Here is a 16386-nt window from a genome sequence, read left to right on the forward strand (position 1 = left end):
AAAAGAGAAAGGGTAAGTAATTCCTATAAATGACCAAGATTTCTCACAAACCAGAATTATTACTTTGCCAGTATAGGTAAGAATTGCTTCTTGCCCACAATATGCATATTGTTCAAAGTTTACAAAAAGTAATTCTGAAAATCCACAGTGTCTCAGTAATGTTCAAAATGTCACCATGAGTGATGGGTAGTCTCCTGCTGAAGACAAAAGTTTTCAAAAATGTCTTTTTTGCTAAGCCAAGTAACTTTGTTGTGTTATTTTTGTGCTTAGGCAATCATTCCAACACACACCAATAATCACTACAAACCAGTACACAACAGGACTAATTTTCAAGTCCCCACTCTTGACGATAATATAAAGATGGGCCCATTTATTATAGAGCCAGAAATAAGAAAAATTTTTGGAGGATTGTGACATTTCATATAGAACCACCCCCCACAAGCGCGCGCGCGCGCCCACACACACACAACCACGCACGCACGCACGCACGCACAAACCTTTTCTTTTTTATTGCATCTGTCATACTTCATTATTAATCAACAGGAGATGCCTTAATCATGTTATTAAAGAATTCTGTAAGGCAGCTTGTTGGTAGAATATTATATTTATTGCCTTGAACAAGAGGCATATGCAACTCAGTTCAGTGAAAGTTGTCTGCGTGGATCTAGTGTGGGGGCCTGTCTGAAGGCACGAGAATAAACAACTATACTGAGCATGACACAGTCAATGAAATAGCCACAAAAATGCTAACACCTCTTAAACTGTTAATAAAAGTGACTAACTGTTATACATATGACACTCAGTGAAACTATTTGTTTATTTGCAACGTGATATAAATATATTATCAATAACAAAAACAGCTGATGTTAGTAACAGGAATCAATTGTCTACAAACATATATTATGTTGTATGAACTTTTTCCCCTTTATTTCTTTTTCTTTTTTAGTTATAAAGTACTAACAAGGTCAACTAAGACGGACAGTAGTTGCTCAAACATAGCCCTGACAACTCGCCCATGCTAGGTCAAGCTTTATGCAGTATTTTTTGCTGTGGTACTAACAACAAGTGCTGAAGTTAGTACAAGTAACCTATTGACATAAGGTCTCAATGTAATGTTTATTAACATTAATTTCAATAATTATGTTTGTAGGCAGAATGTTACCACCATTGTTTAAACTTAACGAAGATTTGCACAAGATGGAGCATAATTAAATGCAATTTTCACTAATCAATTTGTTTCATTTGTGCCGCCCCAATCCGTAGCTAAAAGTCTCCGATTTGATTATTTGTCATGGGAAATATTACCTCCAAAAACAACAAAACTGGTGCTGTGTCTTTGTTAGTAACTCAACAATGAAGATCTTGCCAATTTTTTTCTTTAAATCTACTTCTCCCTGTACTGTTAAATCACCCAAAGAAGGTTGTATAATGCCATGAGTACAAATTTAATTAGAATGAGGCTATAACATAAAGAAAGGCACATGTTGTTCAAAGATTACTTCTGTCCAGGTTTACCAAATGATTCTTGCTTGTTACACATTACTGTGGTGGGAAAGAGGAGACTGGTGCAACTGTAGAAACATCACAGAGATATACCAGTTTCATGGTAATGAGGGCATTGTGTGGAGTTCATGTTGGATGGGTGTACATAGCCTGTTGGTATTGGAGAAATGGTCTTACTGTCCAGAGGTAAGGAGATGAGGACCTGTAAGAACATGCATAGCTTATCAAATGCGTAGTTGGTCCATACATCCTCTTTGTGAAGACATTGAAGCATACTGCTTCCTTTATAGAAGAATTACTTTTAAGTGAAGATATCCAGTACACAAAATGATCAATGAGAACTCTGGTTATAAACCCTAAAAAGCATACTGCCCCTGGTTTACATAGAGACACTACATTGCAAAATTCATTTCTTGCAGCCACCAGTGCCAAAATAGAGAAATGATGATTTGGCAGTTAAATTAGTAGTGGCAGAGTTCATTCTTGCCTACATGAGATCAGTACAAAACAGAAAGAATGAAAATGTTTGGATTCTTGACTGGATTAAGATAAGACGTCAGTTCTGGTGTTCATAAACCTTGTTGAAATAAACTGTTGTGCAAGACCCTTTAAGCTACATCAACTGCCTAAGAATGATGTCACAAGAACTCATCAGTCTTCTTAACAGAGTTCAAAATGCACTCACAAATTAAAATACTGAAACTGCAGATCACATAGAATTTATTTTGGCAAGTGTCTATTCTCATTTGCCTCTTAGAATATCCATATCACACTGCAAACTCCACAGTCTGTAAGTTCGTTCCAGATACTTGTGCTACTTCCTAGTTATAAAGTATTTTTTCAATTTTTGCACATGAAAGTTTTTTACTTCATAACATATTAAATTCTGGACTTTCACCATTAACTCCACATTTTATTCTTTGGCTAACTTCCGTATTTGCAAAGCTGTGCTTTTAACAAAGCTGGCTATTTGGTGAGTATCTTCAGTGGTTTCATACTGATGTAAGAGCACTTTCTACAGACAGGGATCTTTATTAATGTTGGGTGTCTTCTTATTTCTTCCTGAATGTACTTTGGTCAATAAATATGACACTGTCAATCCACCGACATTCGCATCACTAAGAACTGTCTCAACTGCAATATTGCATCACACTTTCTTCTTGTAATACTTACTTAAATTTACTTTTTCGTGTCTGGAGATTTGTTTCAAAGCCTTTCAGCCCAACGTCGGACCAAGTCCAGTGTTTCTCTCATCTCAAGCCATAGTTCGCCAAGGGTACACCTTGTGGGGCAGATGGAACATTATATTTCTGGTCTTATTGCCCCTTCTTTCTTGTAATAAATATTATTAATGTCCCACAAACCCCTATGCATACCATAACTAACCAGAAACCAACTATGTTCTGTTTCCCTCTTCATGCTGCCTTTCTTAAATCGGTGCCAAACCAAAAATCACATACAGTTGACAGCTGTGTGTTCTAAAAGTTGAAAAGTTCTAACTTTCAAAACTGCGCACTGTGCATTCACAGTGGCTACCAGTACCATTTTGAAACTTAGTTTCATAATGTAGTGTCTCCATGTAAAAGGACCTTAGAGGTGCAATGGTGGCTGCTGTCAAGGACTCTTCCAAACCTATGCAAAGTTCTTTCCAGGAAATGGACTGACTTAACAGAGCTCTCATATCAGCTCACAGAGAGCATGCCTTGTCACTACTAAGCATGTTAGTTTTGTTGTTGCATGAGAGATTTTCTAGTTTTGCTTTTGCAATATACGTTCTCATTTTGAGAAATTCCCTGATTAGTTATTCAGGACACTGTTTTACTTCAAACTTCTTGCGATTAAGAGTTACATTGATCCTTAACACTCTTAACATCCTGTAAAAGCAATGTGCTCTTGTTTTTTGATTATGCTCAACTTTCAAACACTGGTGCAAAAACAGTTTTCATAATCTGCATATTCTTGTAATATCGCAAATATTTCACTCTTAAGTCTAGATGCTAAATAATGAGCTTAAACATATCATGTGTGGTTTCGTGGGTAAGTAAGCAAGCAAGCAAGCATCTGACTACAAATCAAAAGATCTGGGTTTAATCTGCAGGCAATTTTAGCTTTTTTCTGTTGCTTATTGTTTATTTCACCTCTAGCTGTAATTCAATAATGTGAAAACTGTCAGGTTATGCCATGACTCAGAGTGAACACTGAATTGTACATTCCCCTATGACTATTTATGTAAGTCAGTTCAAAGATCAAAAGAATGTATGGGCATACAATCCCTAATGCCATGCCCAGCACAGCACTTTGGTACTGAAAGCAACCTTTGAGTCTAAGACTCCTTTACCTTAACCCTTTCATACAGGATGGCACATACTAGTTCCTTCCTCCTTTTACAGTGTGTCCCTCTGCTGGAGCACAGGAAACACTCTGGCTGTGGTAATTCAACATATCCCCACCACAGATGGCAGTTAAAGACAGACTGATGTACCCCTGTGTTGTTTATTATGTCATTAAAGTTTGCAAGTCCTATTGATGTGAAAGGACATTTAAGAGGGGTTTTGAGTGTCATAATCCATTTCCACAAATGCTCCTAAGTAATTCACCTGAACAGATATGATGATTATATCGCGACAGGGCCCAAAGTCACACTCATGTTTTGCACATAAATATATGTATGACAATGCACGACCTTGTTTTTAGTTGTTTTGGTAACATTCTCCCTAAATTTGAAATCTTTTGGTACAGCATTTCATTGTTTTTCTTTAAAATGCTTATAATCATGTAAAATGTTGTTTAACAATTTTAAGTTTATATGTATAGCATATTTTATAACACTGACTACTTATTATTCCTAGTTTCATAATTTTAAATTGCAGGGTTGTACTCCGAGTCTCTGTTCACAGACTTGAGATAGAAAACCAGTGGGTTATAAACGTAAAATCCAAATCCAAGTAGCAAACCAATTTAAACTAAACCATACAAAATAGTGACATTGTACACTGCACAATGGTCTGACTGATTGCTGTTTCATCCCTGACCAGGGTCCCACTTCATGGAAAGTACAGAAATGACAGATAGTTAAAACAATGTTCTTTTGACTCAGAACTTCCTTCATGCAACATCTGAACTACTACTACTACTACTACTACTACTACTGCTACTACTACTACTACTACTACTACTACTACTAGAGTGGACCTCAGTATAATGAAAAATCCATATTTTCACTAGAAATCTACACCTAACCCTCTGTGGGTGTTAAAAAACACAACAGATGCAACACAAGGCGTGTTTAATATAAAACAAACTCTATGAAGCATTTTTGTAATTTGTTTACTTCACAAAAATTGTGTATACTGATGCTACAATGGTGTAGGGAAATTTTCAAACAAGGATGTAGCACAATTCTTTATTAACCAACAAAATTTATGGAAAAAATTTCTAAATTTGCAATCTCTAAAAAAATCACCCTGTTAAGGTGAATTGTTACTTGCTTGATATCAGAAAAAGAGAAGGACAAAATCTGGTTTTGAAAAAACTCAACTTTACACACATTTATGCCTTACAATAATTTCATGGTAAAATGTAGAGGGTATTGACTTGTGGGCCATATTTCATGTGCTAACATATGAAGAGAGGATAGAAAGCTGTGAGAAAGCCAAATACACATACAAAACAAATAAATGGTGCTGTCACCCAAGAACATAATCAATGGTTAATTTTAGAATACATCTGGGCAGAAATCATTTTGCAATATCAAATTTTAAAGAAATATGTCATTCCGAAACTTATTTATGGAGAACAGAAATGAACTCACCAATGGAAGGTCTAACTATGGCCACAGGAAGATTCCCACATTCTGTAAGTAACATACTTTCTGCAAGAGCCTTTGTAAAAGTGTATGTGTTTGGACGGTTGCCTATCAGTCTGAAAAATTGGAAAAAAGTCATATTGTTAAAGATGTCACTGCATGTTCATATTAACTACACAACAGTTAAGAAAGTCTATCTGATGTACTGACAAAGACCACTTCTTTTAAAAATTGTACCTTGTATCATTAAGAAATTTTTGCTCTGCTGTGCTATTAAGTGAATAGCCTGGTCTTTGCTATTGAGATGCTGGTGCTGAAAAAGATTCTAAACATAAATAAAGATATCAGTACAAATAAGGAAAATTGTGGAACTGTCATATCTCACAGCACTTTCCTTCTAGGTTTTCTTGCTTCTGTTTTATGATACGGAAAAAAAATATTACACCACTGCCTCAGATACATTGGAGAGAAGTCAATGACTCTTACGTATTTAGTATGCCTGCTTTTACGAAGAATCCTATTGGATTTTTTCACATTTTTGTGGCCTCTGTAGAGTGATTAATGAAATTCAAGGACACTAGTTTTTCCCCCTCAATAATGGATGCCACTTGGTGCCATGTTGCTGGTCTGCACCTGAGCTGCTACAATGCCATTTACCTATCCCTGTTTGCAGTGTCTGTAATATGGTTGGTCTCTTTACATAAGATGAGGACTTTGATGTGAATAATCAGCAGTATTACCAATAACAGTGATGCAGTCAGCCACTTCTTTGATGCTGCATTTCTGTGAAAATACTGCTAATTTATTACACAACATTCAGTTTGGGCTTTTCAATGCCTGCGATTTCTAATGTTTTGAATGAGCCCTTTTTAGGGTACTTTTTCTGTAATACCGGGTTGTGGAATAACAGAGCACAAATAATTTATGGGAAAGAACTCCATCCTGGAAAGCACAGATAGGAAAAAATTAAGATACCACCACTTTTAGATCCTTTAACAAACAGTTAAAAAGCATCTCAAACAGCAAATATACGAGCTCATATTACTGCAAGACATTTGGAAGTCACACAAACTGATCAGATACTTAATACCACATACACACAAAAATGCTACTCTATCCTGTGAAACTGCTTCATCTCTGAGTAACTACTGCAACCTACATCCTTCTGAATCTGCTTAGTGTATTCATCTCTGTTTCCCTCTACGATTTTTACCCTCCACCCTTCCCTCGAGTACTAAACTGATGATCCCTAGATAACACAGAATATATCCTAACAACCAATCTCTTCTTCTAGTCAAATTTTGTCATTAGTTCCTCTTCTCCCCAATCCATTCAGTACCACCTCATTAGTTATGTGATCTATTCATCTAATGTCCATCACTCTTCTGTAGCACCACATTTCAAAATTTCTATTTTCTTCTTGTCTAAACTATTTATTGTCCATGTTTCATTTCCAGAAATGGCTACACTCCATACAAATACTTTTAGAAAAGACTTCCTTCCTGACACTTAAATCTATACTCGACATAAAGAAATTTCTGTTCCTCAGAAATGTTTTCCTTGCCATAGCCACTCTACATTTTATATCCTCTCTGTTTTGACCATCATCAGTTATTTTTCTCCCCAATTAACAAAACTCCTCTACTACTGTAAGTGTCATAGTCCCTAATCTAATTCCCTCAGCTTCACCTGATTTAATTCAATCACATTCCATTATCCTCATTTTGCTTTTGTTGATGTTCATCTTATATCCTCCTCTCAAGACACTGTCCATTCCATTCAACTGCTCTTTCAGGTGTTTTGCTGTCTCTGACAGAATTACAATGTCATCAGCAAACCTCAAAAGTTTTTATTTCTTCTCCATAGATTTTAATTCCTACTCCAATTTTTTTCTTTTGTTTCCTTTACTGCTTGCTCAGTATACAGATTGAATAACATCTGGGATAGACTACAACCCTGTGTCACTCCCTTTTCAACCACTGCTTCCTTTACATGCCCCTCAAGTCTTGCAACTGCCATCTGGTTTCCATACAAATTGTAAATAGCCTTTTGCTCCCTGCATTTTACCCCTGCCATCTTCAGAATTTTAAAGAGAGTATTCCAGTCAAGACTGTCAAAAGCTTTCTCTATGTCTACAATGCTAGAAATGTAGGTTTGCCTTTCCTCATCCCATATTCTAAGATAAGTCATACGGTCAGTATTGCCTCATATGTTTTAACATTTCTACAGAATTCAAACTTATCTTCCCCAAGTTCGGCTCCTACCAGTTTTTCCATTTTTCTGTAAAGCATTTGTGTTAGTATTTTGCAACCGTGACTTATTAAAATGATAGTTCAGTAATTCTCACACATGTCAGCACCAGATTTCTTTGGGAGTGGAATTATTATATTCTTCTTGAAGTCTGAAGGTATTTTGCCTCTCCCTTGCTCACCACATGGTAGAGTTTTATCATGGTTGGCTCTTCCAAGACTATCAGTAGTTCTAATGGAATGCTCTCGATTCGTGGGGCCTTATTTCAACTTGGATCTTCCAGAGCTCTGTCAAATTTTTCATGCAGTATCGTATTTCACATTTTATCTTCATCTACGTCCTCTTCCATTTCCATAATATTGCTCTCAAGTACATCTCCCTTGAATAGATCCTCTGTATACTCCTTCCACCTTTCTGATTTCCCTTCTTTGCTTAGAACTGGGTTTCCATCTGTGCTCTTGATATTCATACAAGTGGTTCCCTTTTCTGCAAAGGTCTCTCTAATTTTCCTGTAGACAGTATCTATCTTACCCCTAGTGTTACATGCCTCTACATCCTTACATTTGTCCTCTAGCCATCCCTGCTTAGCCATTTTGGACTTCCTGTCAATCTCATTTTTGAGACGTTTGTATTCCTATTTGCCTGCTTCATTTACTGCATTTTTATATTTTCTCCTTTTATCAATTAAATTCAATATACCTTCTGTTACCCAAGGATTTCTACTAGCCCTCATCTTTTTACCTACTTGATCCTCTGCTGCCTTCACTACTTCATCTCCCAAAGCTACCCATTCTTCTTTTACTGTACTTCTTTCCCCTGTTCTTGTCAATCATTCCCTAATGCTCTCTCTGAAACTCTCTACCAGCTCTGGTTCTTGCAGTTTACCAAGGTCCCATCTCCTTAAATTAGTACCTTTTTGCTGTTTATTTAGTTTTAATCTACAGTTCATAACCAACAAATCGTGGTCAGAGTCCACATCTGCTCCTGTCTTACAGTTTAAAACCTGATTCCTGAACCTCTGTCTTACCATTATATAATCTATCTGAAACCTCCCAATGTCTCCGGGCCTCTTCCATGTATAATACCTTCTTTCATGGTTCTTAAATCAAGTGTTAGCTATGATTAGGTTATGTTCTGTACAAAATTCTAGCAGTTGGCTTCCCCTATCATACCCGACTCGTTTGCTGAGTGGGCAGTGTGACGGATTGCCGTCCTACGGGCCGGGGTTGGATTCCCGGCTGGGTCAGGGATTTTCTCCGCTCAGGGACTGGGTGTTGTGTTGTCTTCATCACCATTTCATCTTCACCCGGCATGCAGGCCGCCCTTTGTGGCGTTGAATGTAATAAGACCTGCACCAATGTGGCCGGACCTGCCCCATAACGGGCCTCCCGGCCAATGACGCCAAACATTCATTTCCATTCCCCTATCATTCCTTACCCCCCAGTTCAAATTCATCTACTACTTTTCCTTCTCTTCCTTTTTATACACCCGTGACTATCAAATTTTTGTCTCCCGTAACTATCTGAATAATTTCTTTTATCACATCATACGTTTCTTCAATCTCTTCATCATCTGCGGAGGTTGTTGGCACATCAACTTCTACCTGTGGTACGTGTGGGCTTTGTGTCTATCACGGCTACAATAATGCATTAACTATGCTGAATACTATATTTCCGTAATATATCTAGAGATATAAAAGCACAGAAGAACTTGATAACACCTTTTGAGGTACCTTTGTAATCAGTCAATAGGTCAAGATATATTTCATGAAACATTGGAATATACTCACAATAATGACGACCTGGTGAGTTGCAGACAGGCTCATAGAAAAGATTCTTACACATTATAGCTTTAGGCCAAAGCCTAAAGCAACTTTGCTTGGTTGGAGCTACCAGTGGTAGCAGACATGTGCATGTTTGTGTGAATGTGTGTGTGTTTTCTTTGCTGAAGAAGGCTCTGGCCAAGCTATAATATGTAAAAGTCTTTTTTGTTGTATCTGTGTGCAACTCAGTGGGTCATCTTTACAGAGAGTAGCTATCTATCCTTTTCCTAATATTGTTGATATTCCAACCTGGATTTTCCATTATTAGATTGGAATGTACAGTAGTAATACTCATTTATAAATGTGGAGATATGCAAGTTACCTCTAATTATAATCCTATTCCTCTCCTTTCTAAACTTTTTTTTTTGAGAATCTAACTTACAACAGCTAACTTTGATTTCTGTTGAGAATTTTCTATAAAGAAAGCAATTACCATATCCATACCAGGCACTGCCTGAAGAACATTTGAATAGCCATACAACTGGTTTGCAGTAAACTACTGAAATCTTGACCTTACAGAAACCAACTACACAATTCCAGACAAATAAAAAACGGATTGCAGGTAGCAAAAATAGACATCAATGGGCACACACTAAATGACAATGTGTGTAAAATTCCTTAATATCCTAAAGTATAACACACTGAGGCAATACCAGCACACTGGTAAATTAGGCTGAAGTTTAGTTCGACCCGTTTTGTATTTACAAAAGATTTCTAGTTGTGTAGACCTACAAATGGTTTTACTGCAATTCTTTCACTCAAAACTCCTATAGCACAATCTTCTGGGCCAATGCACCTGATGTCAAGAAAGTATTTATTCCACAGAACTAAGGAAGTTCATAATTGAAAATCTGCAGAAACTTGGCACACTTATGCCAATACCTTCACTTTCTAATTGCACATTTTGAAAATAATGTGGGTGAATTTATAATCAACTGTAAAATTCACAATCAACAGCTATGAAGAAAACAAAATTCCATACGAATTATGCATACCTGTATAGTGCCTAGAAAAAGACTCATATTTGGTACTGAATTTTGTAACATACTCCTGACAAACATCTGATAGGAGATTGAAAATTCCAGGTGTTGGGTGGAGGGAGGGAAGGGGGGTTGGGGGGGGGGGGAGGGGGGAGGAAAGAGAGTAGAAGAGTACCTTATTGTACAGAGACATAAATGTCTAGCCAGTGTGAACCTACAGGAGACAAAAATCTTAGTACTGCCTATAGAAACATTTAGAGCATAAAATATGAATACTAACTTACACATCACTTATTTTCTTTTATAACATGAGCTTCCCTCTCCAAATCTCTCTTTTTTATTGCAAGCACTTATATTCGAGTTGATATGTACATTAATTTTCTGTTCTCATATTCCATCCTTATTTACCTCACACTTCTGGAAATGTCACATAATATTACATTATTGCGAAAGGATTTCTTTAAGCCTGCAAAATGTCAGAACATGTTTGGTTTCTTTTTTTGCGCATCTTCTTTTTGTTGTTATGTGTATGGTCAGAACTATTTCTAGCCTTTCTTTACATTTACTGAAGCAGTTGGTCTAAATAGCTTACTAGGATAAGAAGTGAGAGATAACAGGTATATCACATCATATCTTTACCTTTTGTCTGCTCGTATTAACTTGGGAAATATGAAGATAAGCTTTTCTGAAAATTTTACAGCACGTCATGATTACGGCAGTGACTTATAAGAGTTGGAGGTGATCCTGTAGCTCACATATTGTATAATGAAAACAACACTGGTGCTAGTGTTTATGGAATGTCATAAATAGCTTCCAAATAAGAAAGGATAATTTCATTAATGACTTCATAATAAACCACAATGCCAGTATAGAATGCCAACAGCATGAACTCGTACATCACCTCAACTGGTAGAAATGAAATAAAAAGCATAGTAGATACATCATTTCTGATATACATTGACCATTCAAGAAGTTGCGAGACTTATTTTATTTCTGGTGTCAGCAAAGTAACTATGGTGGCAGCTTGAAATAACAACTGCAAACAACAAATGGGCATTCAACCAATCAGTTGGAAAAGAGAGTTAAGTTGCACAATAAATCAAACATTGTCGTCTTACAAATTGCAACACCTCTAAATCAAGTGTTCAAGGCACCCAGAGTGATTTCAAGAACAGAAAAGCGTGTGCAAAGTTTTTTTTTTCCTCTGATACACTTGACTCCCAAACAAAAATAGTAACATGTGGACTGTTGCCATGACTTGATAAAAATTTTAAATGCGGACAATTGCTTTTTGGAAAAAAAGCATAAAGGGGAAAGAGTCTTTGTGTTACAAATAAGGACCTACAACAAAATGGTAAGCTGCAGAAATTAATGCTTTGATGAATACCCGACATTCAAGCCAATGCGATGTGCAAATTGGACAACATCCAAAAGAATACTTTTCTGATGGTTTCATATGGTTGTAAGAATGATGTTTGTGTGGTTCTCAAGAAGACTGGGGGGGGGGGGGGTGGGGGTGGATGATGATGACTATGTAGAACACCTGAAGCATTAAAACCACAATCCTATTTTTTCTCTGCTTTTTATCAAAAAATTTTGAAGCTTTTTGAACTGATGGGATATATTTCCACTGCAATTAACAGTATATTAATGTCAGGGAGTTTTTCAGACACATTGGAAATAACCTAGGTAACTCCAGTTTTCAAGAAAGATTAGGGTTGGTCAGTTTTTTTTGGGGGGGCGGGGGGGGGGGGGGGGGGTGGAAGAAACCTGCCAACAAGGTCATCAGTCCGTCCATCCAGGAATGGTGCATAGAAAGAGAAGAGACATCCATGAATGTTTTCTAATCTAGTCATGAGCTTCATAACAGTGACACAGAGAAACAGAAATCATCATAGACATCTTTTGTGGTGTCAATTACAAAAGTAAGATGAAGGGGATGGGGAAGTCAGCAGGAGAGCATCCCCAGGGCTCTGCATCAGGGAATGTCCCATCTGCACCTGCCCCACCACACCTGATCCATTACAGCCACGAGCATCCACTATTCAAAAGAGTATGATACCCAGAACAGAAAATCGGGTGTGGCAGAAAGGAGACTGACTGAATCTAAAAGTGATTAAAACAGAGTAAATGAGGGTTGAAAGAGCGGCCTGGTCAAAGAGGTAGAGTCGGGGATTGTTCAAACTTAGAACACAGTGGGAGACGCCCCATCCCCCAATTGTCCTGGCCCTGCTCCAGAGGTACACTGAAATCTTAAACCAGTTCCATGGAAAACTGTAAGCCAGTTCAACAATCCACGAATCATCCAATAATAATACATCTGCCAATATTAGAGGCAATGAATCTGGAAGTACATACTTAGCACAGAGGACCAAAAGGAGGAGGAATCCTATGAAGATGTAAGTAACTGTTTGTAAGAGTCCACAACCACAATGTGGGTGTGTCGTGTTACACAAAAGGAAACTATCGGTTAACCTGGTAACATCGATGTGGAGACAACATAGGACAGTAGTCTCCTTGATTGTGTGGTGATTATTACGTGGGGCAATAGCCTACCAGATGTCATTCCATTTCCTAGAGAGAACTTTGATGCCATGACTAATAACGAGATATAATTTTTTTTCTTTTCTTTTACTACCTTGTACTCCATGGACATATTTCCGATGACGTAGAATATTTTCCATTTGGTTATACAGTGTAGAACATGAAGTGTGCGTGACTATGTTTGCTGTGCTATTTTCTGTACGAGTTTCTTATGTAAAGACTGGGATTTTGTTTCTGGGGATCTTTCAAATAGTTTTATTAAATGTATTGTGTAAAACAGAAAGCAATAGGCAGAAGTGTTTTAAGAACTGTGGAGCGAGAGAGGTATCGGCAGTTGTCGGGTCGAACAGTGTGGAACAGACCAGAGGGTTGGTGTGAAAGCATGGTGGTATGGAAGCAAGTACCGACTACTGTGTGTAGCAATGGTGTGTGTTTAATGTAATATTAATACCTGACTTTTTGTGTTAAACCGGTCTGGAATTTAACTTTATGATGGATATTCTAAAAGGACTTTGTATTACGCAAACGTTGTTGGTATCTGCAGAATAATGCCTGTGGTGGTGACAAGGCACTTGCGAGCAGACAGTATTGTCATCATTTTAGAATTGAACTGCATTACATAAACTGAATTTAATATTGCTCATTTTCTTGACTACGATATACGATGTTTGCTAAAACACTAACTGCCAATGTGGTAACTGTGAACTGTGTTCCTACGTAAGTGACCGTATTTGCAGGAATAGTATTATTGTGAACCATGATATTAATAGTAGATGGACTGCCTAGCTTCACAATTGGTGAAGTATAGCATGTGGAACGTTAATTTAAACACGTCATGTGGACCGTGCCAAACTGTCGTGTGTGAAAGTTGCACTTGCATTAATACGACCTTCAGGTGCTGCATAAGCAGTTACTTTCTTCCGGCCTACGACAAATGGATGCTACGCCACTTATTACCACTGACAGCCCAAACAAGATGTAAGAAAAGAGGACAGTTTAATGCCAAGGACACGACTGGATAAACTTCATTCATATCAGCAACTTCAAACTGCTTCTAGCGCCACAACCACCTCACGCAGGCACAGAACAGATAACACCTAAAAACATTCCACTCTTCGAGAAACACAGTTGTAACCAATTTTATTCCTTTATACTTTGTAATAGACTATCTATTAATATTTCTCTCTATAAATAAAAGTAGTGTATTGTAAAGACTGTTCACCTTCAGTGATTGCTGACCCCACCCCTAACAGTAGTTATTGCCATCATTTATTTGTTTCTGTTCTTCATAGTATTTGCATTAGTCGTTGCATGTGTTGTATGTGTCTTTTGGAAGGGCCTGCTTTGATGTGTATCTGCAGTAATTTAGATAGGAGAATTTATGTGTTGCACTGCAAAACATGGCTAAACGTGTGATTTGAAGCATCTGCCATTGACATTATTTACACCAACCAATTACAAAGAACTAGCTTATTCACCATTGATTCGACTTAGCATATTCAAGGGAATTTTGAATCTGACAGTTGTTAAAGAACGCAATCTTTGTTTACGTGCCACTTAATGTCATATTCCCATTCATTCATGCTTAGGTGCAAATTTATCTGGGTTAGTTACTTTTAAACAAAATTAAAGTACACTGTGTCATTATTTATAAAATTAGCTTCAGATTTTTTTACTCTTTTCCGCTATCAAAGGATTTTATTATCAGAAGTTTAACAGGATTCGGAAACTCCTCATATAGAGGTGTGCTTTTGACATTTCCGGAAGTAAAACAGGTTCATGGGGTTTACACAATATTAATTTTCTTCCTGCAGTTTTTCTTTAAACATTTTCTGATTACAAATTCACGATCACAGTAAATCTCCAGGAACTGTTTTCTTCACAGAACACATCTCATCTCCACCTTCAAATCCACACCTAGTGTCAGCAAAGCAAACAGGCAAACAGAGAGCAAGTAGGTGCTCCTCTAGCCAAACAATTGGCCAGTTCCTCCTCAGGATACCCACATGACTTGAGACCCAGAGAAAGACAACTGAACAGGCAGTATAATGAAGGCCAGTGAGAAGATTATGAATAGCAGGGACCGAAAGGTGGCAAGAATAGCAACGGTCAATAGACTGGAGATTGCCCACTGAGTCAGCACATATTAAAAAATGGTCAGGGGAAGTCTGTTCACTAAAATGTAGACACTGTTAACAGCTGTCAGTTCCGCTGTAAGCTCAATGCCATAGTTTTATGGCCTTTGATGTAAAAGATAGGACCATACTGTAACTCTAAGAAATGGACCTAACAGATACCTAGAGGTCATGGCGATAACCAAGACTTTAGGAACTGGAAGAGATCGGCCCCAATATGTGGCCTAGGAACCATTCAAGAATGAGTGTGTGAGAAAACATGGTGAGCACAATTCAGGAAGGGGAGATGGAGATCTTGGCACAGGGAAGGGAGGCACATTCCAACTGCTAGTTTCACCGGAGGTATCAGGAAAACACCCCTCATATATAGAGAGAATGGGAAACATTGTATGATCAGAGAATTGTTGAATTTTGATTGTATATAAGACCAAGAGCTTGTACTGTTGAATCTGAAGGGGCAGGATCCCAACTTCAACAAGAACACTGTCTACAGGACTAGTCTGAGCGGCTCCAATGGCCAGATGCACTCTTGATGGGGGACAGGGCCTAACAGTTTTCACGCTGAAGGTGCCACCAAGTCATAAACATGGGAATTATAGTCCAGTCAGGATGAAACCAGGACCCCGGTAAGTACAGATAAGAGTAGCACGATCTGCACCTCAAGCTGGGTGAGCGGTGAGCAAAGATATGGAGAGCAGCTTCTGCACGAAGGTGGCCTTCAGGTAATGAATGTGGGTATCATTTTACCAAAAAGGAGGCCAGAGAAATGGGACTGTGCTACAATATTCAGGTACTGTGTACCTAACTAGAGTTTCTGGTCAAGATGGACCATGGTACGATGGCAGAAATGCATGGCATGTGTTTTTGTAGGAGAGAACTGGAAACTGTGTGGAAGAGTGCATGCGGAGGCCTGCCAAATGGTACCTTAGGTCTGGCATTCAGCACAGACCCGAGAGTGGGGGCTGTACCAAATGCAAAACTCATCGACATGCAACCCAGTGGTGACCAGCAGCCCAATAGAGGTCACTAACCCATAATAACGATGAGGAAGACAGAGGCCTGTGGGACGATTTTCTCTTGGACTCGTGGTGAGATTGAAGTGCTGAGTAACTCTGAACAACCAGTGGGATAAAAACTGATGAATAAAAATTTGTAGGGGACCTAAAAAGCCCTAGTCATGGAGAGTGAGTAAAGTGTGATGGCTCCAAGCAGTGTTATACAGCTTATACAGTCGAAAAATATTGTGGCAAGGTATTGGAATTTAGAAAAATGCATGTCAGATTGTCGTTTCCAATCTAAGCAGATGGTTGGCTGTGGATGTCCCACCCGGAAACCACACTGACGGGG

At 38.1% G+C, this 16386-nt stretch overlaps 1 protein-coding gene across 5 annotated transcripts in view; it reads right to left on the reverse strand.

The window, feature by feature from the left end:
• LOC126283941 (putative fatty acyl-CoA reductase CG5065) overlaps positions 1–16386 on the reverse strand; it is a 464455-nt gene that overhangs the window by 15243 nt on the left and 432826 nt on the right. For all 5 annotated transcript variants that reach the window (XM_049982334.1, XM_049982332.1, XM_049982336.1 and 2 more), the window contains one exon: positions 5315–5424. In XM_049982334.1, the coding sequence (XP_049838291.1) occupies positions 5315–5424 (110 nt within the window). The remainder of the gene's footprint in view (positions 1–5314; positions 5425–16386) is intronic.

The sequence above is a fragment of the Schistocerca gregaria genome, chromosome 8 (genome assembly GCF_023897955.1).
Source record: "Schistocerca gregaria isolate iqSchGreg1 chromosome 8, iqSchGreg1.2, whole genome shotgun sequence".
NCBI lineage: Eukaryota > Metazoa > Arthropoda > Insecta > Orthoptera > Acrididae > Schistocerca > Schistocerca gregaria.